This window comes from Protobothrops mucrosquamatus, unplaced genomic scaffold (genome assembly GCF_001527695.2).
Source record: "Protobothrops mucrosquamatus isolate PMUCROS unplaced genomic scaffold, P.Mucros_1.0 scaffold_99, whole genome shotgun sequence".
Lineage (NCBI taxonomy): Eukaryota > Metazoa > Chordata > Lepidosauria > Squamata > Viperidae > Protobothrops > Protobothrops mucrosquamatus.
Window position 1 is genome coordinate 1700416 of NW_015386175.1, and position 25565 is coordinate 1725980.

The 25565-nt window shown below is 37.3% G+C and overlaps 2 protein-coding genes across 2 annotated transcripts in view; one reads left to right on the forward strand and one right to left on the reverse strand.

Moving 5' to 3' along the window:
• The window catches only part of NPLOC4 (NPL4 homolog, ubiquitin recognition factor), a 51875-nt gene extending 39329 nt beyond the window's left edge, over positions 1–12546 (reverse strand). The window contains exons 1-4 of the mRNA XM_015815196.1: positions 12504–12546; positions 8969–9049; positions 6017–6129; positions 1478–1657 (exon numbers count right to left, since the gene is read on the reverse strand). Coding sequence (XP_015670682.1) covers positions 1478–1657; positions 6017–6129; positions 8969–9049; positions 12504–12518 — 389 coding nt within the window. The 5' untranslated portion in view covers positions 12519–12546. The remainder of the gene's footprint in view (positions 1–1477; positions 1658–6016; positions 6130–8968; positions 9050–12503) is intronic.
• Positions 12547–15303: 2757 nt separating this feature from the next.
• TSPAN10 (tetraspanin 10) lies at positions 15304–22368 on the forward strand. Its single transcript, XM_029284028.1, has 3 exons — positions 15304–15312; positions 18751–19346; positions 21949–22368. The coding sequence occupies exons 1-3, from the start codon at positions 15304–15306 to the stop codon at positions 22277–22279; spliced, it is 936 nt and encodes a 311-aa protein (XP_029139861.1). The 3' UTR covers positions 22280–22368.
• The last annotated feature ends 3197 nt before the right edge of the window (positions 22369–25565 follow it).

Here is a 25565-nt window from a genome sequence, read left to right on the forward strand (position 1 = left end):
TGGATATAACTTCTCCTACTAGCTTAACAACAAAATATCTATGCAGCCTTTCTGTAATTCAGTGTTATTATTTTTCTCTGGCTTACTTATAGAAGCTCAAGCATTTCAAAACTACAATAATTAGAAGGACATGTAGACTACCTTAGATTCCAAAATATTTTTTACTTAAGTGTACTGGCTGTAATATTATGACATGAATAAGAAATTTAGCATTAATAAATTATCAATTTTGCTCTTGCCCAGGGATAGACCCACCCTATATTTGCTAGTGACAATTTCAAATCTTTCATGTTGTTGATGTTTGGGATGCACAATTCTAAGCATGCTTTAAATGTTCAATTATATTGGAAACTTTCTTCAAACTAATCAGCCGTCTAGTATCATCATCAGAAAGACCCAGAAGGCTTGCAGTAGATGACTCAGTGAGAGCTACGTCCTATGTTTACAGCCTAAAAATATTGCAGTTGCCACTTCAGAAGCTTCTTCCCCATAATTCATAATGTTAAATTAAGGGCTTCTATGCTTTAGTTGACTAAAGATTTCTCATCCTTTGCTGCTGTTACTAGAAATCCAGTTAGTTCAACCACAATGATTAAATTCAAGACAGACAGGGCTTTTACTGAGAATAATACTGGTATTGTATTTAATGAAAGCAAACCAAGCCTATACTATGTGCTTACAGCTCTCTTGCACCATTTTAATTTGGCTAAAGTAAGAGCTACTCCATATTTTACCCAGACTTTGCTGAAATTATTCATGCCTAATATTATTACATCTAGAGTATAGAGTATAAAGGCATATGCCAAATTCTGGCACTCCCAAGATTCTAAATGGAAACAAATGGATTATTACTCAAGTAGTAAGCTACAATATTATTTCATTATGTGCTTTTAACAAATGATTACTAAGGTGCACTTCATTCTACTAAGCTCTAAATGGTTTGAGGATCAAGTAAGTCTTACAACAATTAACATTGCTCAGATCTTTTCAATAGCTGTCAGTGTTCTTTGCTAACAAGAATAATGTGCTTTTTTTTTTTAAAAGGAATAGGATTACAAAACTATCTGAGGCTATTTTCTGTGAGAATTTCAGAGAAGCTATTTAGATTACTGAACATATAGCCATGTTCATTACCATACAAAGACAAAATTTCTACCAAAATAGTATAAGGCTGACTTTCCTAGAAAAGCCAGTACCATTTTTTCCCGTGGCCTGTTCTGAAGATCAATACATTAATTTTCTTTCTAAAGAAAGAGTCCCTTTTTGAGTTGTTCCATATAAGTGGTGTTGAAATACGTAGCATCTTTAGCTATTATCAACCCATCTCAGAGAACTAAATTGTGGGAAAGTGCTTCAACACGAATTGACATGGGATTACTTTACTTTACTTTGAGAATGGGTAATAGAGAAGGAAAACAGGAAACATACAGTAAACTGTGAGAAATTTTGTGGAATAAGAAAAAACAATGATATTTACAATTGCTGGTCTCTGCTTCTATAAATTTTCCCATCCTGTTTTATTAGGTATTGATCAATTTCATCTTCTACCACCTGGGGAACACCTAGCGGACGTGTTCCTTGAAAAAATGAGGTATCCATGTTCTCGGAGGAAGAGCCAGCTGCACTTGATGGAAAAAGAAATAGCATATCTCCATGCCTGCAAAAGCAAAAAAACAAAAATATGAGGAAAATGGCAGAACTGTTACAGAATGGTAAGTTTCAGAATGAAATTCAACAGCATCAAACTATTTTAATTTGGAAGTGCTTAGGGGGATTTTAGGTGGACACCCCACAGGATTGGTAATTGTACAGATTATAGATTTCATTACACCATTTTTTCCCCCTTTACAGAAAGGAGCGAGATTAAGCAGCAGCATTCTATGGAAAAATTGAGACAATCTTCTCTGAATTCTCCTTTCTTCTTCCAAGCTGTCAGGGTCACCTTCCAAACTATTCTGGATGGTTCCTCAACTTTCTGAAACAGCTTTTCAGGAAGCTACAGCCATAATCAATAAACAATCTCTTGCAACTAACTTTCCTGTGAGCAGTATTTAGTTCAAAGGAAAACTGGATCTAAGCCCAAAGTGTACTGGGCCTACACCAGAGCTATCTTATGACTATTTACTTGTAAGTAAGTTTCCCTGTGTTCAATTGAAGTTATTCTGAGATAAATGCACAGAGGACTGCCGTTTAAGAACTTTCCAGTTTTTACATCATTTCTTTTTTATCTCATGACAAATAATGCTGGCTCTTTTGAAGCTGCATTTTTCTGAGATGTCATTTCCCAAAGAGCCATTTTTTATAATGGTAGCAAAGGACTACCACCTCCCCATCCTGTTCAAGATAAGAAGAGGCCAAGAAAAAAATAAAGTTCTAAACAGCCTGAGATTTCTGCCTCCTTTTTCCTACTACAATTATTGGCAAGTTGCCAAACACTAGTAGACTAAGGATGATTCACAAAGGAAATGATGAGTAACCTATTCTATCAAGGTTAGCTTTTCTTCTCAGAACAGTAACATCAAAGGTTGACAGAGAAACCAGTTAATTGCCTGCTCCCAATAAAAAGTACCTTCAAGGGAACTGGAGCAGTCTTTTCTTTTTACGTTTCACAGAAAAAAAAGTGAGGCGGTTTTGCTTCAATTGGCATTTGGGAATTAAAACATGCTATGCCATATTTTAATAGCTGTTGTTTTAATTGTAGTAATGTACCATCAAAATTGAGTGAGCAATATATATGAATGTGTTAAGTACGCACAGCATGTATAGGTAGCCCCTGAGTTACATCTCCAATTGGGAATGGAATTGCCATTGCTAAATGATGCAGTTGTAAAATATGATATCACCTGATTGCATCACTCGATAACCAGAAATCCTCGCAGCTGGTTGTTGTTATAACCCAGAGGTGTGGGTCATTAAGCAGGAAGCAGAGGGAGTCCCAGGTAAAGAGTGCAGAGGTGTTGCAGGGAGTGGGAGAGACCCTGAGAAGCTCAGCACAGGTCATGCACAATTGGAGGGAGTGGGTGAACGTGAATGATGAAGGCCAGGGAAAGAGAACATAGGGTTCATGTGTATGTGCAACTGTGTATGTGCAACTGCCGGGAGAATGAGGAAAAAGGGTGATGGGTACATGCAATCACGGGGAGGACATTGAAAGACAACATGGTGTATATGCATGCATGTGTGCACAGTGACATCTTAGAAAGGGCATGAGGGTGAATGCGTTCATGTGAGCACTGGGAGACTGAGCTAGAGGGGGCTGGGTGCATGCAAATGAAAGGAGGAAGAAGGGTGTGGTGCGTGCAAGCTAAAAAGACTAAGGTGTGGTATGTGTGTGTGGGGAGAAAAACTTGACTTTGCTTGTGAGAAGTCTGCAGGGAAATTGACAAATGGCAATCATGCGACTGCGGGATGCCGCAGCCAGTCATAAGTGCAAGCTGGTTGCTAAATGCTCAAATTCTGTTGCCATAACCAGAGCCAGAACTTTGAGGACCAGTTGGTTATTAAACAAATGGCTGTTAACTCAAAGACTACCTGTATTTACCTCAGATAGATTCTATAGGTCTTTATAATAAAATCCATGCAGCGTATGTATTTATGATAAAGACCCACCAAAGCCTTTTGAAGTTTCAGACTATAGAAAAAGTGTGACTGCTGCTAGGTTTTTTTTTCTATCATAGTGGAAGAAATGAGGATGCTAAATGTGATCCAACAAATATGCTCTTGCTGAAATGAGGAGTAGATGCTACAATGACTATGAAGTTACATTTTACTGTCATAGTATACCAGTTTGACAAAAGCAACATTATTCCAAAAGAAAGCATAATTTAATAGACCGCTCCCTAGTTATAAAAATGAAACAGAATAAGATATTTAATCTAAAGTAAAAAGCAAGAACAATTATGATTATCCTTTCTTTTCCCTGAAACATACAATGAATCAGCCAAGAAGAAAGCAAATAGTCACTTTTTTGAGAGATGGGTGGCTATATAAATTTGTTTGATATGACAGACAGATAGATGCCATATGTAGGCCTATGTAATCTATTTGAGTTTAAAATTGTTTTCTCTTCTATCAATACTGTGCTTGACATATTCAAAAACTCTTAAACTTTTAAAGAACAATTTACTTCCTGAAAAACTATTTATCTACCTAACCATGCTTACTTATTTGTGTTAAGTGAAATACATATGCAGCTATCCTGAAAAGGTAATTTTGTTTTGGAGTCCAACCTGTTCTAGATGGAGTTACTCTCTCCTAGTAGTAAAATAAACAAATCCCAAGTAATCCACAACATATCTGGGTACTTCATATTTTTGCAAGATGGCAAATCAATCGAATCTGTCTCAGCTGCACCAATGGAAATAAAAAGGACCTTTGTGATGGAGCCATCTCCCTCCTGGTTCCTTCAGACAGAGAGGTAAGGTATGAGTAGCAAGATTCAAAGGTGCTTCTTTAAAGGAAAGCAAGATACTATCACTGTGGTATGTCTCCTCTTAAAGAAGCCATCTCTTGATCCAGCATGGTGGAAAACCACTGCTCAATCTCCAAATTCTCCTTTTTGGAGAACACTATAGAAAAGATCATCAGTTCAGAATTCAGCCTTCAGTCAAGATTCAGATTTAGACATGGGAGAGAAGCAGCGCTAATAGCTCTGGTGAAGACTTTCATTTGGACCTAGAAAGTTGGAGTGTGCCTCTCTTGATCCTTATGGACCTCTCAATGGCTTCTGAAATCATTAACCATAGTGGCTTACTAGACCACTGACAGGAGGCAGAAATTGGGGGTCTTACTTTTCAGTGGCTCTCCTCCTATTTTCTGGCCAGGTCCAGTCAACAGTGGAACAGCAGGAACAATCAAGCCCAGTGGCTGCTCCAGTATAGGAGCGCCAAAGCTTGGTTCATTTTGCATTGCTTTTTAACATCTGAAGTAAGTTTCTACTTACAATGTCTATTTGCTGAGGCTGGGTTTGCCTACATGTATTACTGGATCACATTCAGCTGATGGGAGAGGTTATCCATCAGTTTGGGATGAAATACTATCAATTCATTGTTTAAACCTCACTTGTGTATCACTTTCTAACCTAAAGCCAAGAGGTTGTGAGGGTCTGGGTGGCTAGACAGAAACCTAAATCCTAGCAATATGTACTTACTAGTTGTTGAGAAATACCTTGGTTCTAAGATGGCCTCACTATAGTCTTCGGACAGGGGTTGTCTGCAGCTTGTGGGTATTTGTAGACTCACTGCTCTTGCTGGAGCATCAGATGGACACTATAACTGGGAGACATTGCAACCCTGCTTGGACCTAGAAGCCCTGGTAAGAGTAACTCATGCTCTTTGGAACCATGTTGGGATTGTATGTGTTCTAAGGGGGTGCTGCCATTGATGATTATTCAGAAATTGATAAGAGTGCAGCAGTCAAAATGACAACAGGTGAGAATCATTATGAAAGTATAATTCTATGCTCTGCAGCATAGATTGCTAATAGGTTTCTGAAACCAATTAAAATGCTGCTTTTAACCTATAAAGCTCTATATGGGTTTGTTCCAGGGTACCTTAGAAACCATTTCCTCCTGGCAGAATTTGCTGGTTCCTGAATTCAAAGGGGGAGGGGAAGGTTCAAGGTCCCACTCTTATGAGAATACAAAGGGTCATAGGCCCCAAAGAAATGCTTTTCACAGATCCAAATCCCGGAACACTTTGCCCTTGGAAGTACACCTGGTACTCTCCCTCATAGTCTTTTGCAAAGCAATGGCATTTAGGGATTGGTGGTGTTTACTTGTTTGATGATTGGGCAGCACTGCATATTATGAGTTTTTATTTTCCTGTTGCTTGTTAGTATTTTGATTGGATATATATATATATATAATGCAATATCAAAATCATTTTAGCCAGATAGCATAACAATACATAAAAGAAATAATACCCAGCAAATATAAAGGGACCACACTACTTGTCAAAACACAATTGCAATCCACTTCAGTCCAAGAGTGGCCCCAATATTTTACTGAATAACTTACTTGATCTTCAGTAAGTTGAGAGATTTATTAGGAGAGGATGTGATCTCACCAGTCCTGTTTCTATTGATGTACACAGAAAATCCATTATTTCTGAAGCCAAATTCTTTTGCAACCTATACAAATAAATTAATTTGTTGATAGAAATCAAGATAAAAAGCATCTCATTCTGGCTGTAAATATTACAAAAGTGTGAACATAATTTATCATACTTTATAATAGTTAACTCAAAGAATCTACATTTGAATTATTTGTTCAGTTAAATTAAGGCTCTATAAGGATGGATTTTAGAAACTAATCCTGACTGCTAATGTTAATGATTAACTATATTTAATCCATTGTGGCAGAAGACATATTGCTTCAACCAGATTAAGCAAATCACCAGCTGAAACTAGTTGAAAAGGGGGGCAAACAAACCAAACATCTTTCAATATTTTCTCCTCTATAGTTTAATACAGAAGGAAATTAGTAAGAACATTCACTGCTTCACAATATATCTAAATACAGTAACAAAATTTCATTAAAACTAACAAGGTATTTATAAATTGACATTCAAATAAGTGACATTAAATGGAAATATGGCTGTCAATATACTTTTGACATTTATTCTCTGCAGAAACTCATCTGGCTCTTTTGCATAAATGTACTCCTTCTATTTTAGGATTCAACAACTCCTAGATAGCATGGGCAGCCTAAGCAAATTTATGCTTGCCATAATGCTATCCACACACAACAGGGATGAAAATTTTAAACAGAACATGGAGTTCAGGACTCAACACCATGGGTTAGGGGAAGTGCCTTTTCTACATCACAAGAACATGGGCTCTTCCTCACTGTATACATTTTCAGATTCTCAGGGATCAACTAAAACTTCATGGTTTTCCTATTGCTTCTGATGCTTAATATAGATTCAGGAGGAACCTTGTTAGTAAAGCCATAAGTATTTCAGTTTTAAGTTATAACTACACTGTGATTTTAAGCTATTTTATTGAAATGAACATGGCCATTATTTTGACAGTAGTGCTTAAAAGTTATGGTTAAAAGTATAATTACTTTTTCAATAAAAAAATGTTGGTATATTCTGTATTGGTTACTTACATTCTTAAATAAGCTGTCAATTTTTTTTCTTTTTAATATTTATTTGGTTCAGTTACAAAGCCTGTTTTCACCTTGCTTGCTGATTTAATATGGTGAAACCATCAATGCATGATGTGACAAGGGGTAGGTTGTTCAGCCATTTTTCAGAAAGCCTATTTTCAGCTCTCAGTGAGTGACTGGCCTACAGATACCCTGTTGGCTTCTGTGCCTAAGGGAGGATTAGAATCAGAGTCTCACTGCACTTAATCCAGTAGCTTAACCAGTTATACAACACTGGCTTTCACTACATAAGTAGTCAATAATTACAATGATAATATAAACTGTGTTTCCCCAAAACTTAGACCCAACCCGATAGTAAGCCGTAGCTTGATTTTGGGGGGTGGGCTTAATATAAGCCCTACTCCAAAACTAAGCCCTAGTTTTGGGATGAGGCACACCCCTAAAATTCAAGCTAGGACAGGGGTGTGAAAGCTGCCCCATGTGTCCCACATCCACTTACCTTACTGGTAGGACCACCGCAGCCAGGCCTCCCACGCCCCGACACCTGTCGCGCTGCTACTTGACTTCTTCTGTGGCTGCTTGCCGCCACTTGTGGCCGGCCGCCATGTGGCGCATTGTGCTGTTGCCGTTCCTCCTGGCAGGACGCCACATGGAGCTTCGGGCCACTTCAGCTACTTGCGCAGCACTTTAGGCTGCTTCTGTTGCTCGTGGCAGGAAGGCACGTGGCTCTTCGGGCCATAAACGGCCCAAAGCGTCACATGGCCTCCTGCCGCGAGCAACAGAAGTGGCCCAAAGTGCTGCGCAAGTAACTGAAGCAGCCCGAAGCGCGTGAGCAACAGAAGCGGCCCAAAGCGCTGCGCAAGGAGCGGAGGTGGCTCAAAGCTCCATGTGGCATCCTGCCGGGAGAAGTGGCAACGGCGCCATGTGCCACATGGCGTCCAGCCACAGGTGGCAGCAAGCGGCCACAGAAGTCAAGCAGCGGCATGATAGGTGTCAGGGCGTGGGAGGCCTGGCTGCGGTGGTCCTAAGGTAAGACATTCTCCGAAATTAAGACCTAGTGCCTCTTTTGGAGGCAAAAACAATATAAGACCGGGTCTTAATTTCGGGGAAACATGGTAGGTCTATCTGTATATTCCTCAGAATTAGGAATTAAATTCTGCAGAATGTAATATAATCCTATTCCTACTATATTTGCTTCTGAGTGCAGATGGGGGTTTTGCATGACAATTGTAGAATGTTAAAGGTATAAATTAACATGGCAATTCTGAACAATTCTGTAATAATTCTTTCTCATTCTGCTCAATTTACCTGTATTAATCCTACTGGTCTCAACATGGAGACTAACTAAATGTTTGCTCTGCAACATTTGAGTGGCAGATGCTGTGATTCATCACACCAGATCCTTTCCCATCAAACATTTTAAAACAATCATTTTTCACAGAAATATATTGCAATGTATCAGGACAAGATCAAAGTAGAGCCTAACACCATATTTTCTAGAATTCATACTACAATTTAACACTGCATTCAGATGTAGGCTCCATAAGGTGGCCCCTCCCAACCTATTGTTTTGCAATTTTATCTGATGAAGTTATTGAGAGAGATACACACTAGTTGGTCAACCTGATTTGGCCTAATAAAGGCAGTGTCAATAGAGACTCTGGAATTCCTTTGCTCTCTTTGAATTCAGCTAAAGCTTCAGCGAAAATTCAAACATTGATGTTAATTCTGTATTACCAAAAGTTTATGTGTAAAAACTAAACAGTATGGATGCATGGGCTGGCTTATTCAATCAATGTGAGATGAACTTCTATTACTATCTTAGGAAAACTCAAGGAATATGTCAAAACAGAATACCTTTTTCAGAAATGTTGCAGCAGTTTCTCGTTTTGTTGCAGTAATACGTTTCACTCCTTCTGGTGACTGGACACGGATTATCTATAAGGAATTTTAGAGATTTGGGAAAAGGTTAAATAAAAAGCACTTAAAAATATCCACGAATTGTTCATGATTAAGGCAAAAAAAAAAGATGATATCTAAACTTTGACTCTAGAATATGTGAGAGATGTAACATTTCATCAATTTTATTTTTAACATATAAAAATTAGTTTGTCAAAAATGCATAGCTAGCAGAAGTAATGAAATTAGTAGTAAAGTAAAATCCATTTTCACTTAGCAATAAATAATATTAGAAAAACATACAATGATTTTTAAGTTTTTAAGTTTCAAATTGCAGAGGTTTAATTCAGGCCTATAAAGAAAATTCATCAACTTTTCATGTTAAAAAAATTATATCATGTTGCATCATTAATTAGCATACTTCATTTTAAAGGAAAATTGTCATCCATCTTCATTAAAATGAAAAGTCACACCAATCCTGTGGGATGCACAGGGATACAGGAAGAATAGCAGCTATTTACTTAAGAAATCAAGCTTAACTGTGATAAGAGGCTAACTTGTTTTTGTGTTTAACACTAAACACTGTATCTATCATTTTGTGGACTTTAAAAAGATAGATAAGCTGCATTAATGTGCACATCCCTATATTATTTGATATGCCACTGCTCAGAGTTCAAATCTGTACTTGAAAGATATAGGGATGTGGGTCTATACATATGTTGTTCATAGTATGTTTAGGTGTGTGTCATGTATGTGTTTCACTTTGAGAGCGGGCAACTAAATTTCATTTTTGATGTGTGCCATCGTGCCCACAGTATAAAAATGACAATAAAGATTATCTTATCTTATCTTATGTAAGGGCAGATTTAACAGATTAATTGGTGCTAATTTCATTGCAATGTAAGAATTAAACATGATGGAAATTTACACATACTAATGTCCTATAAAATGTTTGAAACACTTTTTAACATAGTAGCTTTCCAATACTTGCTTCCAGAAAAATGCAATAATGCAAAGAAGCAATTCTATACTGGCTTTCTTGATAATTCTATTACAGTAAGCATAGGTAATTTCAGATTGAATAAGAATTGGATCTGACTACACAGCACCATTGTGAAACCATTCTGTTTTTAAAAAGTAAAGATGTTCTTTTGTTCAGCTCAACTCCTTTCCCTTAAAGTGCTGATTCCATAATTCCACCTAGGATGATTCCACCTGGAGACACAGCTAAATGACTAATCCTAGAACCGTGCCAAACCATTAATTATCTTCTTGAACAATGTCCAAATCTTAAAATCTCTTTAAAACTATATAATGTATGTGCACACACATACTTTCTATTGGGTACAAATTTCAAGAGGAAGCTGTATTTTTTAAAATAGGAACATTTAAAAGTTTGATGTAGTAATTAAAAAAAAACTTTAAAGAAAAGCTGATAGGCTGCCATTTCCAGATGTGGATGTGCAGATAATTACCAACTGGTGCCTTAGCAAATATTCCATGGTTAGATACTGCTTTATACTTTATACTCATTTATAAGCTTGAATTTTGCAACAGTGATATTTTGGAACTGTGATAAGCAGTAAAATTACTTTTTTTCTTAAAATTTGGAGACAAATAGCAAATAGCATTTATTTAAAAACTGTATTATCTCCTATAGCTCTATTATGAAATGCGTAATAGTCCATTACATATTTATGTAATAATACATACCATGATTGGCAGTTTAAAATAAATTTTATTAAAATAAATAAAAATAAAATGTTAGTATAAACTTGAGTAATAAAGAAATCAGATATAATTTGAATTAATGTATAAGTGGCTTAAGTGATACCACATGGACACCCTATTTTAAAAGCAAACTAAACATTCTATAAGGCACTACAGTATATCAACACACTGATTAAACTTAAAAATAGATTTTAAATTGAGCTGATTCATATTATAGTCCAGCTTCTGATATGGAAGGGTACAGATTACCTGCCAAAATTACTCAAGTTGCCTGCAATTTGCTTGCAATTTGCTTGCAATTTGCTATATATAACTAATTTTATCATGTGACCAAATACAATGTAGCCAATGCTAATACCAAAGATACTGACAAGCCATTAATATAAAACAATGCAAATTGATCTAACTTTATTAAAACTTGTGCTGTTCAATTTTATGAAGTATTATATAAATTTAGCTGCCAAAAGAGAATTTTACTTTGGGTTAGTTCTGCTATTCATAACATATATTTTTTTCTATTTCTTTATTAAAATAAAATCTGATAGAAAGAAAAGATGGAAGTGTAACATGCTTTTAACAGTGGTAAGACCTTACTCTTCAGTAAGCCTTAACTAAACTTTCTCACTTATCATAAAGGACAGGAAAGAGTTTTTCACCTCTGCCAATTCAAATAAGGAAAACGTTGTAGATACTTCTTAAATGCTGTTAATATAAAGCAAGTTTTGAAGTACTTCTAGCATAGTCAAAGCTTTACTTATTTACCCAGTAGTTTCCCCTGTCTGGCATGCAAACTAATACAATAATTAAGGGAATGTGGGCAGGAAGTCATATATCCTATGGATGTAGCTATCATAAGTTATTGCAAGTAATAATATTGAGCCTAGATCCAAAATAATTAGGGATTGAAAGGAAAAAAAATTCAGGTAGAGTTACAGAAACTTTGTTAGCTTTTCCAAGTTGTTGTTGCCTTCTAGATGTATAAGACTACAACTCCTATGGACGTAATATCTTGGGATTATAGAAATAGTCCAGTATTTCAAGACAAAAATCTTTAGAGATAGATTCTTATTTTATGTATCACGCCTTTGTATCAAATCATCAGCTTTTAATTTTTGAACTCTTGGCATATCCTGCCCTAAAGAGAGAGCACAAATGTTAGTCAATTTACTGGACATATCCATGCTACCAGACTTGTATTAATTTTCTTCAGAGAACTTGGGGGGATTTTGCTTTTGAAAAATTGTTCATTTCTGATCCATCTTGCCCAGTCACGCTACTTTTGAGGGGAGGGGGAAAAAAAAATATTACGAAACTGGCTCAGAGCTCTGATGGGCTGAGTTCTTCCGTCTGGAAAGAAACCATACATTTTAACCCTCAATGAAAGTGGGGGCCCTGTCTCCAGTTGCAGCAGCTCCCGCGGGTGGGTGGCCCAATAGACTGATTTCCCACTCCAGGGCCCCCCCACTTCAGGGAGCTCCCCGCGATCCCCCTGCTCTGCCTCAAACCTGGCAAGGAGACGGGACAGGAAAAATAAACCCCGCCGCGGGCTGGTGCTTCCCACTCCACAGGAAAGCCCAGAGCTGTCAGCCCCCAGCCCGGCGGAGGCGCTGGGGGAGCTCTGAGCGCGGCGCCCCCCCGCCTCCCAATGACAAAAGACCGGATGGAGGGGACCCTCGGGCTGGTGGAAGAAAGGAGGGAGCTCCTCTCCTTCCCTCCCCGGCCTCGTCCCCTCAACGTACCGCCCCCGGCAAGCCGAACTTACAATGGTCTCCGCCATATCCTTGCCGCCGTTCCGACCCTCGTCCTGCCCCGGCTCCGGCAGCTCCGCCCCTTACCCGCCCTCGCTGCTGCTCGTGCGCCGCCAATACTGCCGCGTCACCGTTCCCGCCTGGTAGCGCAGGAGAAGCAACAAGGTTCCGGGTAGAAAAGGTCCGCCCCGAAGAGGACGCAAGCCTTCATCACTCTCTCTCCCTCTCTCTTTCTCGCTCTCTTTCCTTTCCCGTTCCCATTCGCTGGCTCCGCCTAGTGGCTTCTGGTTGTCCGAGAGATTTTATTTTATTTTATTTTATTTTATTTTTCCCGTGGGGTCCGGGCCGGAGGCGCGTCTCTGCACGAAAAGATCGGGAAGGGAGCAGCCTAGCTCTTACGGCACAAAAAAGACTTACTTAGTTTTAGTCTTAATCTGTGGTTAAGAAAACCAAATCTCGCACTTCCCAAACTTTTAGTGTCCACAAAGTTGCTGCAAAAGGGTGTCTGAGGAAAACTACTTTCTACTCAAAACGCATTCTCTGTGTACGGAGAAGTGATCTTACTTTGAAATAATTATAATTTGAATATCGGATTAAAAGTTGTTTTTTTTTTTACTTTGACGTGGTTTGTTGAATAAGCCACAACCAAGACAAACCATGTTTTGTCATATTACGGAGATCAATCCTTCCTCTTAAGGTTGTCAGAGTTAGTTATTTTACTAAGCCATATTATATTTTTATTCTGTTGTGATGAATGAATTTAGCCTTTGTAGCTTGTGACTGGTTTATGACTCATGTTTATGATTCAGGATGTAGTGTGAACCTAGCTAATATGTAGAATGTCCACAAACTGATTAAAACAAAAGGTTAATGTGATGCATGAGCCTGGCTACTTTAATTTCAGATCTCCTGGATACTTTTAGCAGCCTTTGAAAATGAAGTTATGTCACATCTAGATAGAATTATTTAAAATTTAGATTGTTTTCTGTTTGTGTATGAGTAGAGCTGCTGAATTAATAAGAGAAATATAGTTATGTAGTCAACATTACTTTGTGTATAGCTTGCTATATGTATTTAGGTAAGCCATAGTATGTTTAATCAGAATCATTGTATAAAACACAAATAAGCATCATAAGCCATTGTTTGCATGTCACTATGGCTGGATTCACATTGCATATTAAGCCCAAAATGAAAAAAACCCACATGTGATAGGTGAATGTTAATAACTATTATTGGGATCAAAGCATGCATTTGCAACACACTGTCATTCTAACAAATAATTGAATATTGACCCAAATCATTTTTCAAACTATTCTTTGGAATATTAACATTTGTGATGTACAGTAGTACATTGTAACTGAATCATAAAATCTAATACAATTTCTCTAAGCAATTTTACAACAATTGGTATATAATACAGGCAACTCATATATTGCAAAAAGTAGTTGCAGACTAATCAAACTGATCTAAATGTGCTTAAATTACCTGTTGGTATTGGTTCCTCTCAGCAAAAGTTTAGCAGATTCAGGGTTGTGTTTCTTTACACACCTATAAGCTATGTAAGCTCTCTTGTAAATATCCCAAAAGTTATCGTTTGTTTTTAATGTACATGTCAATAGTAGCCAATCCCAATGTATGCATTGCACACCACAATCTCCTGGATTGTATAGGTATGGGGAAGGCTATCTTGGTTCTTGGTGGTACTGCATAGCCTTGTACATATTTAGTCCAATATTCAGTTTAAAATTACTGTCATTGTAAGGTTTTTAAAAACCATGTTTTATATAATATATCTCTTAATAAACACAAGTATTATTTAGAGATAGGAAAGCAAGGCTGAGAGAGAATGAGTTGTTTTCAGCCATGCAGAAAATTACATGTACATCCATATTTTATTCAGTGGATTCAGGCCAGATACTCTACATTCTGTACACATTTCCTTTTGGTATTAAATGTGCCTCTTGTTCACAATACACTTGTACTAGATCATCATAACATTATGTATTAAAGCAGATGCATATATAATGTAAATCAGCTTTTTATCTTGATATCTGTTACAGAAGGCCTTGATGCAACAGCAATGTACATTTTTGTACATATCTGAGTGTATAATTATAAAGGTGCAAAGTATTGAAATGTATGTGAAATAGTTAGGAGCAGCTTTTCAAATAACTTAGGCTTAGGAGCTTTGCAAAAGATACAGCTGTCAATTTTGAAAATGAGCATGGCTGCAGCCATCTTCCTTATTCATTTTCGGTTGACACAGTGGAAGAAGGGAGGGGGGATTGCCAGGTGCTTTGCTAGTCAAAATAAACTTTTGTCCCGTGGGAACCAAGGTCATTAGCTGCACCCGAGACTGCAGGCTGGGCGTTTTGTGCAAAGCCTGCCAAGAAGATGTATTGGGGAAGGTAGTTGCTTGCATAGCCTTAGGGGTGGGGTTTCTTAACTTTGTATTGGGGAATTGTTACGTGTATCTTTAGACTTGGTTTCACTTTTGACGTGCCGATACTTTATAACTAATAAACATGTTCTTTGAGAAATTTCCAAGCCTCAAGAGTTCTTTATTTGTCTCTGTCTGTCGGAACCATGACAACAGCTGCTTTAAAGATTGAAAGAAAGGTGTTTTATTTGTACTCCTATGCATGTAAACCTTAGCTATCTCATCTGAATGTGTTTCACAGACCTAATAGTTATACAGTACTATGCACTCAGCTGACAGGCATAATGATATACTGTTTAATGATATATTTATAGCAAGTGAGACAAAGCAAGTCTCTTTAAGCTGAGAAATGTGATTTCTCACATGATGCAAGTATGACTGTGGTAGGTTTACTCCTCTAAAAGAGCTGAGGAATCATTTCAAATCCATTTCATGCTATACATTAAATATGAAGAAATCAATTATAATTGTGAATTCTTTCCTGAAGAATCTTCACCTTCCGAGCACCAAGATGGGAGAAGATGAAATAAAAGCTTTGTTATCAAAGGTAATAACGATTTGTGCTACATGTTGGCCTTGTTTCAGCTTTTGTCCATGGAGATCTTGAGTCTTTGTTCTTGGCATATGGTGCTACTTTTCAGTTGTGTTTGTTTTTTAACTGGTAGATTATTTATTCTTTTTTTGCCTAAGAAGCAGGTATAAGAAAGTGTGACAGTAATCCTTCAGAGGTATAAATTTTCTAATCTATCCTGCAGCAATGTACAATAAAAAATAATATTAATAACTGTAAGCAAATATATTTACTAAACATAAAATCCCAGTGAATTTTATGTCACTTTTTCCAGATAAATATGCTGATTCACCTTAGCTATCTCACAAGTGTCCCTTAAAAATGATCAAGATAAATCTGTTTTTGCTTTGATTATTTTAGTGACTTTTTAAATTAAAAATGGTTCTTTGCTGAATGAAATTAGGCAGCCAGAGGAAATACAATACTAATCAATGCTAAAATCAAATATGTACTTAACTTTTTCAGTTAAACAATTTCAGGTGATTTTAAGATTTTTAACATCAATATTTCTTCAAGATTTTCAAATATTTATCATAAAGCAGCAATTCTGAATAATTCTGATTCATACAACATAGCAATATTTACTATTACACCCAAATCATTATAGTTCAGGAAAAGCACATTAACCAGAATTAGTTCCCTTTGCTGCAGTGTTTTTGTTGTTGTTGTTCAAAATTAGATTGGAGTTAGGGATTATTGTCTTTTGACCTCCAGAAATAGTGCCAGGAGAATAAAGTATCCAAAACAGAGACTTTTCAGTTGTAACCACTCCGCTCTTCTCTCTTTTCACCATTTATGGGTAGATAATTACACGGGGACACCAAAAACAGAAGCCTTCCAAGTATTTGCTATATATATATTTTTTTATATTCTGTGATAATTTGATGACTTTTGCAACTAATTTGGTATGAAAAAACAGTATGGTAAATTTAAATTAAATGGAAAAATGCATCATAAAAATTAAATGAGACAAGACAATATAAATAAAATAGTAAAACAGAAAATGGTGGATTTTACTTAATTAGAATGTGCTTCAAAACAATTTGATCTTTAATATCCTCCTGAAAGTCGTCAAGGAGAAGGGCCAATTTTAGCTATGCCAGAAGGCTTTCCCAGAATACAGTACCCACCCTGCGACTGAGAAGCAACACCCCAATTTCATACCTCTCACACCCCCACTTCTCAGAAGTGGAAAGTGATGTCTTAAAACAATTTTATGTACAATAATGTGTCACTGTTGGTCATTTTTCTCATTTCAAATCTTTGTATTTTGTTTATAAATGACAGCATGCTCCCCCTTTTCATGAATTCTTCCTCACTGTTTCTTGATAATATTCACCTTTTAAATTCTTGCGTATTACAATGGCCATTATTTATTTTATTCATCACATTCTACAACTGCCCGTCTCCCTTACAGAGGAAGTCTGGGCAGTATAGAATAAAATATTAACACAACAACAACAATCTATATAAGTTTAAAAAGAGGTAAGGATGAAAACAATGTGAAAAATTAACTAAAAGGTGAAGGGAGGGCTTTCTGGGTACTAACGACCCCCACAGCTGCATGGTCCTCTGTGCGCCCCAAGCAAGGCCTCAGAGCCATGTTTTCACACTTCTCTGGAAGGCCAGGATGCTGGGGGTCCATCTCAATTCTGCAGAGAAAATGCTCCACAAGGCAGGGGCAATGGCAAAGAAGGCTCTCTTTCTGGATTAATTAACTAATGGGATCTGCAACATATTTCCCTACCTAACCAGATGGGACGGACTGATATAATGAGACAAAGACTGTTTTCTCATTATAAAGAGATTTGGTTCTATTTTCCATGGATTGCATGGACATAATGCATTCCTATCAAACTGTAGTTAATCTCACCAGGGCAAGAATCTTTCACATTCTACAAGTGGTCACTCTTGATTAACAAATTAGCATTGCCAGTACCTTCACCCACTGATGTATTTGAATAATAGTCTCTCTGTCAGATAATACATTGACATCCATAAAGATATATGCCCATTTTTTAATATGAAAAGTGCCAGAAAATCCTTTTTTATGTAAACTATTTCAGAAAACATGGCTGAGGGATGTATTACAAGTACCTTATTAAAATTGTTATATTCTTTCACAGATTTCTTTCCCCTAAGGTTGTACCATATTCCATCTAGAGTCCTTAGAGCAGGGAGCTTACAAACGTGCATAAGTAAGTAACACTGGAAATCAGAAATCAATATACACAGAAGGTCTATAGTTTTTCCATTCCTCTCCTGTGGAACAATAGGGCACAAGTAGAAAAAAAACACATTGTCTTCAGTATACTGGTAGTCCTCAACCTACAATCACAATTGAGCCCAAATTTTCTGCAGGGCTCAGACATTTGTTAAGTGAGTTTTGCCTCATTTTATGACCTTTCTTGCTACACTTGTTAAGTGAATCACTGTGGTTGTTAAGTTACTAACATGGTTGTTAAGTGAATTTGGCTTCCCTATTGACTTTGCTTCTCAGAAGGTCGCAAAAGGTGATCCACGTGACCCTGAGACATGGCAGCGGTCATAAATATGAGACAGTTGCCAAGTATCTGAATTATGATCACATGACCAAGGGCAGGGGTAGGCAACCTTGGCTCTTTTATGACTCGTGGACTTCAACTCCCAGAATTCCTGAGCCAGCCATGCTGGCTCAGAAATTCTGGGAGTTGAAGTCCACGAGTCATAAAAGAGCCAAGGTTGCCTACTCCTGACCAAGGGGATGCTACAAACAGTCATAAGTGTGAAAAATGGTCATACCTTTTTTCAATGCTGTTGTAACTTTGAACAGCCACTAAATGAACTGTTGTAAGTTGAGGACTACCTGTATGTTGAATTATAACACCAGCTACACTCAACTTTGGCCACAGTAGTTAGGGTTAAAGCCATACTCAAGTCAGGAAACATCTGGATAGCCATAGATTCCTCATCCATGCCATAGATTCCAGATTTATTGAGCGGTATACTTAATCCTCATGAGGTCCTAAACATCTTGCATGCTATAATCTAGGGGCATAGGGGAATGAATCTTGTTGGTTTTTTTTTAATTGTCCAGTCATATTGTAAAAATGTTAAATTTTAAAAACTGACACAAAAAATGTTTATTTCAGAGTTTTTCAGTTATACATGGCCTTTCAAATACTATAGGAAAAATGCATGTTCTACCTTATTTTGTTTCCTATTTCTGATATAAAATTTCCATTCTCTGATTCTCTTTTATATTGATTAGAATGATCACAAGTATTATTCACATAATGCACAAGGTACTCCTATGAGCCTGGATGGACAAGAAAGTGGTTATTCTTGGAACCAGACAAGACAATGGCACTTCCTTCATCAGTCTTCCCATCTTCCTCTGGATTCATTTAGCCATTGTGCTAAATGCTTGACCTTTGTTTGGAACACAGTTTTCTCCATTATAGGATTATTTATTTTGGCTATAGGAATTTGGGGGCTTTCGGAGAAGGAATCTCTGGAAAGTGAACGAGTAATATATCTGGGCAGCGACCCAATGCTTTTTTTTTTATTAGTAGGGCTAGTAGCTACGTCTATATCCCTTTTGGGCTGTACTGGAGCCCTCTTTGAAAGCATCTTTCTTCTGAAGCTTTTTATTGGAGGAATAATAACTTTTGTGATTTTGGAAGTTTTGAGTGGAATTGTTGTCTTTTCTCTGAGACAACACATCAAGGCTTCCTTGCAAAATTTTCTTACGGTGGCAATGTTACAGTACCAGGACGACCTAGATCTCCAGTTCATTATGGATGAAATTCAAGCAGGCCTCCAGTGCTGTGGAGTAAAGTCTTATCTGGACTGGAAAGCAAATTTGTGAGTATAATTTTTGGCCTATTCTATCAGTTTCCAGGAAAGATAGGTGTGTCAAAGCAGTAGAGTATAACTTTAATCCTTGGAGAATGTGGCAGACTAGAAATACGATTGGATGATGGATGATGGAGATAGATAGATAGATAGATAGATAGATAGATAGATAGATAGATAGATAGATAGATAGATAGATAGATAGATAGATAGATAGATAGATAGATAGATAGATAGATTTGTAGCTCTGAGATCTGGAAAATTTAACATTTTCCATTTTAACATTGTTCAGTGTAATGTCACTGGAATTTTGCTGCCAGGGGATTGTCTCGCGCCAAAGTAAGCTTTGTATAATTAATGTGAGTGAATGGATGGTTCTATTTGCTGTCTGATTTCAGGAATGCTTCTATATATTTCCATCTAGAAATAATGCAAGGCATTTTATTGTTTTTAGATAGAAATATAAAGGAGCATTCCTGTAGAATTATAATAAGCAGCACTGCGCATTATGATGAAAAGTCAGTATCTCCCAGAACAGTCTTAGTCTCCAACATTAGGCATGGTAGTTCCCCACATGTTCTGAATTATGATGTGCATCCTCTCCGATCATGCCCATAAGAACTGGAATCCTATACAATTTTGGTAGGTTTGCAGGTTAGTCATCTCATTCTTAGTTTGGTTATACTGAGACAGGAATCTCTTTTTTGCCCCTTCATATAAAATACCAGCTTATATAAAAGCACTAGATAACACATTGTTAATTGCCTTCCAGTTAAATATGCTATGAACAATCTTTGTTTTCATTATACATAAAGGTATGCCCATGTATCTCTCCTGTTGCCTTGCTTGACATTCTTTCTTACTGAGATGCTTAAAATAATCCTGATAAAGAACAGTGTGATAATAATGACTGGCTCTTTTGCTTCAGCAGTATTGCCTTCATTTTTTCTTGGACTAGAATGGTTCATCAAGCTTTCCTAGGATTTTTGTGTTTAGTTGTCTATGGAGATTCTCAGTCATCCAAGTCATAGTTGTCCCAAAGATGCTTTTTCACTAGGCAACTGGATTTGCTTGTTTTTCCTTTGAAGACATTTCATTTCTCATTCAAGAAGCTTCTTCAGCTCTGACTGGATGGTGGGGAATGGAAAGATTTATACTCCTTGCAGACAGCTGGTCATTTGCATTCTTTTAGAGAGTTGTTGAGGCCACCTGGAGGTTTATCTGTGTCCTCAAGGTCACCTGAGTAGTGCAAATGGGTGTGGAGCCTTCTTGGAACTGTTGAAAGGACTGTTGTAGACTGGAGATAGAAGATGTCATATCCCTCCCACTCTGTTGAGAAAGGGCTGTTCAGTTTCGACATAGATGTCCTCTTTGACCCTTCTTTCAAACCAGTGGTCCTCTCTGTCCAAAATGTGGACTTTGCTGTCTTCAAAAGAGTGGCCTTTGTTTGTTAAATGCAGATGAACTGCTGAATCTTGTCCTGATGGGTTTGTTCTCCTACATTGTGTCATGTGTTTATGGAGTGGTTGTTTTGTTTCCCCAATGTACAGATCTGCTCTTGGCTCACTGCATTTTGGTTTAGGTATTTTCCCATTTTTGATGTTTTGGATCAGTTTTTTGGTTGGCCATACGTGCTGTTTAAATATTAGTATCTTTGTTTACTGCGGAGTCACTGTAATATGTTTTCATCTTTACTTGTTAGATACTCTAGTCTAGATAATTCTAATCCATTTGATTAATTTATTATCTCTGATTACAGTAATTGTAGAAATAAGCAGTTTTCATTGTGAAGCAGCTTTACATAAGATCTCTGAACACGTTCTTGGCCCAGTCATCTTTAACAATATCAGGTGCCAATTCAGCTCAGGAGAGTGGAGATTAAATTCAGTCTACTTCACTATCTCAAGAACTCAAGTTATGTTATCAGAACGGGCTCTTGTCAGTTTGGAAACCAAATATAAGTAGATATCGCAAGGAACATTATCAAAAAATTTGAACAATTTTTGTTCAAAGACTTCCTTGGTTAATACGAGTTTTTATAATTAGGACTTTTGACCCAAGCTGATTCCTTAGGAGAGATTACTTATTGTTGTACTTATTGCTCCATGAGTAACTGCAGCAGGCTTGAGTCCTAGCAAGCAGTCTAACAGCTGATTTTATGAACTATCCATTAGATCAGGGGTAGTCAACCTTGGCTCTTTTATGACTCATGGACTTCAATTCTCAGAATTCCTGAGCCAGCTTAGCTGGCTCAGGAATTCTGGGAGTTGAAGACCACGAGTCATAAAAGAGCCAAGGTTGATTACCCCTGCATTAGATGAAGAGGGAAAAAGGTAAACCGAGATCTGGATAGAATCCTGCATGATTTGTGCTAGAGCCTCTGGATTCCAGCAGCAGCAGTGTGTGTGTGTGTGTGTGTGTGTGTGTGTGTGTGTGTGTGTGTGTTCTTGTTGTTGCATATATAGATCTTGATCCAATGAATTCACAGATAAGATTGGCCATGGGATCTGGCTTACATTGGGAGGATGAAGTAGACACTGAAAAAGCCTGGGAGATGCGCCTTGTGATGAACTTAAAAATGAAACGTTTCTTCCTTTTTTTTAACTTACAGGTATTTTAACTGCTCTTCTCCAGGTGTGCAAGCCTGCAGCGTTCCTGCATCGTGTTGTTTGAATCCATTGGAAAATGGTACCATCCTGAATTCTCAGTGTGGCTTTGGCACCCTGGGCATGGAGGAATTTGCAGTTCAAAGCACCATCTACCTTGGAGGCTGTATTCCGCAGTTAAGCAGATGGCTCAATGGTCACGCAGGAACAATAGGCTTCATTGCTATAGTTTTGATTGTGATCGAAGTAGGTAGCTTGTTTCTGGCCATTAAGCTCCTGGCAGGCATTGCTTCTGCTCGGGCTCAGCATTATCGTGGAAGGAAAAGCATGCATTAGGTTTCCTATTGCGAGAGATGGACGCTTTCATCGTCTTTTGAGGATTATAAATCTAAGGTATTATATAATTCCTTTTATACTAGTTAATTTACCCAGGATAAAATGGATTGGGGGAAAAAATAAAAGCTGCTTTTCACATGTATTTATCTTGCTCATTCTCCTAGTTGAGGGGTAGGCAACCTTGGCTCTTTTATGACTCGTGGACTTTAACTCCCAGAATTCCTGAGTCAGCCATGCTGGCTCAGGAATTCTGGGAGTTGAAGTCCACAAGTCATAAAAGAGCCAAGGTTGCCTACCCCTGTCCTAGTTCATTCCTGCCACTTCTTCATTCTGCACACTCACCTGCTATACTTGTAAACATGGTCAGAAAAAGAGGAATAATGTAGCAGAAGACCTTTACACCCAGGCCGCTCTCCTATAAATCTAGCAACTAATTATTCACAGTCATTTCTCAAAGCCAGTGGTTTCTGATTTTGATATGGAACCACTTTCAATTCAAGTGCAGGTTTCCAAAATAAGAAGCCGCAAAGACACTTTGTCCCTTCTTTAAAAAAAAAAAAAAAAAAGTTTTATTAGTTTTTTAGTTTTTACATCAAGGTGCTTGGGAAACAACGTGGTGATGGGGTAATCAATCATCCAAAAACAAAATCGTACATATATGGTTCATGTTAATTCTTTAAAGTTTCCCTCTCTATTTCCCTCAATTAATATAACATATTCAAATTAATACATTTCTAAATAAAGTTCAATCAATCAAAAAAAATTATTAATAACGTTTCACCTATATAAGTCCAAATCCTGTTTTTAAGCTTTACTAACTTACCATAATCCAATTTAGCCTTAAATAAACATTATTTACACTTCGGGTATCCCTAAATTCCCTTGTTTCATAACATAATAGTTATGTCTAAAATAAACATATTATCCCAAATATATTCTATTTCTTATTCTAATAATTCATTTATTAATGCCATGTCTTCCTTTATCACAATCCATTTTTTTTGTTCTCCACCTAAAATAAAAATATTACTCCCAAAAATACATTCTTACTCTATTTCAGATATATATTCTATAAATCAATCCATATCTCTACAAAGCTTTTTTGACCCATTAAGTAAAATTTAAATCCCATCAAAATAAATACCTAAAACATATTGTTCCAAAAGATACCTTCTTACTATATTTTCCATATATGTTCTATTTCTTATCCTAATAACTCTTTATATAAAACATTTTCCTTATTACAATTCCAAACTATAATCTAGTCAATAATTCATCTCAATTAGTATTAAATCAGTCAAAATCTCTAAAAGCCTTTTTAACCCATTAAATAAAGTTTTAAGTCTCATTTTTGAATCTAACTCTGGCTTTCTTTTTGTGCCAGACAGGTTTCCATAAAAAAGCCTCTATATCATCAAATCTCAGTGTTTGATTAGGAGTGTTTATCAACAGTTCAGTCTGGTCGTACTTCTCTTCTCCTTCTTCATTTTCTGTTGCTTTTGGCATTACAAGTGTTTTAATTAAAGTCATTCTTTGGTCGTCAAAGTTCTCAATTACACAGGATTGTGTAATGTCCTCTTCTGTGTTGATTTGTTCCTCTTCTGTTATTTTTTGACTTGTGGAGTCTGGAAATCAGTTTGAAGTTTTGGGGCAAGGGCTTTTATTCTGGAATTCACTTGCTCAGTAGCTTCACAAAAATTTTCCAGTATACGTTTATAGTTAAGTTGTGGATAAGGTTCCTCCATCTCATTAAATTGTATGTGTTGTTGCATAGAGGCCTCTTTGAAGTTGATCTATTCCTACTCTATTATTCCTTGGCCTATAAATTGATCAGTTAAAATTTGAGGTTCAATTTGTAGTTCTGGAATATCATCTTTGGTATTCATCCTAGAGTTCATTTGCTACGTAACCTCCAAGATTTTTTCCAATATAAACCTATAGTTAAGCTGTGGGTAAAATTCCTCCATTTCAGTGGTGAAATAATCTTTTAGTCTTTTAGTGGAGGCTATGTTTACTAACACTCAGCCAATATCCACCTCCACAGTTTCTAGTAAACAGTTTCACCACCCAGCTGTTTTAAATCCTTTATCTTTTCCCTTTTATAATAATTTGAAGGTCAAACCCAGCCTCAAAATCAAAGAGGAAATACAATTGCAATGTCAACATTTGCCACAAGATGTCCCCAGTAGGTTGTAAAATCTTCTTCCCAGATTCCAATACAGTTTTATCCAGTTAGAAAAGTAAAAAAACAACAATATTCTCCAGCTTAATAAATAGATAGAGTAATAAAGAGTAGAGTAGTAAAGTTCTATAGTAGGAATTTTTTCAGAACCCCAGAGTATCCAAGAATAAAAATAGTCAATAAAAATTAATTATTTTTTCTTTGTTTCCAGAGCTCTTTTTCCCCAGTAAACAGACGCCGCTCTCTCAAAATAGGGAAATAATTCCAAAAGCTTTTCACAGGGAGATAGGGTAAAGAGAGGGAAGGAAGGGTCTCATCTGGATCTTCCACAGTGGTTCTTTATGCTTAGATGTTCTTCTGACTTTCAGCTGGTGCGGCTAAGTGATCGGCCATTAACATAGCCGATCTTTTCTCCGTTGGCCCTAAGGAGCTGCCTCGGACCGCGGAAAGAGCTGCCACCCTTCTGTGGTTGACAAGAGTCCTCCTTATTGGTAGTCGCCCTTCCATGGCGACTTTCGACCCTGTTAAGGGTCTACCGGCGAAGGGAAACTGGCCGGCGAAGAGACGACTCTGTCTGTACGACTGCCAGCGCCGCGATCTGGAACCGGAAGTCTCTTTGTCCCTTCTGACTCTTTCTCCCACTTTTCTGAAGTGAAAGTACAGCAATTCAGAGTTGCATATTGTAGCAGATCTCCACTGAGGAGATACTGAGGGGCCAAATGCAAAGGGCACAAATGCCAGTACTTTGCCATATGTCCATTTACAGAATAACAAAGTAAGAAGAGACCTTGGAGGTCTTCTAGTCCAACCCCCTGCTCAAGCAGGAGACCCTATGCCATTCTGGAAAAATGGCTGTCCAATCTCATCTTAAAACCTCCAGTGTGGGAGCACCCACAACTTATGGAGACAAGACTTTCCACTGATTGTTCTCACTGTTTGGAAATTTCTTCTTATTTCTGGTTTGGCTCTCTCCTTGATAATATTCCATCTGTAACATCTTGTTCTGCCTTCAGGTGCTTTGAGAATAAGTTGACCCTCTCTTCTTTGTGGCAGCCCGTCAAATTTTGGAAGACTGCTATCATGTCACCCCTGGTCTTTCTGTTC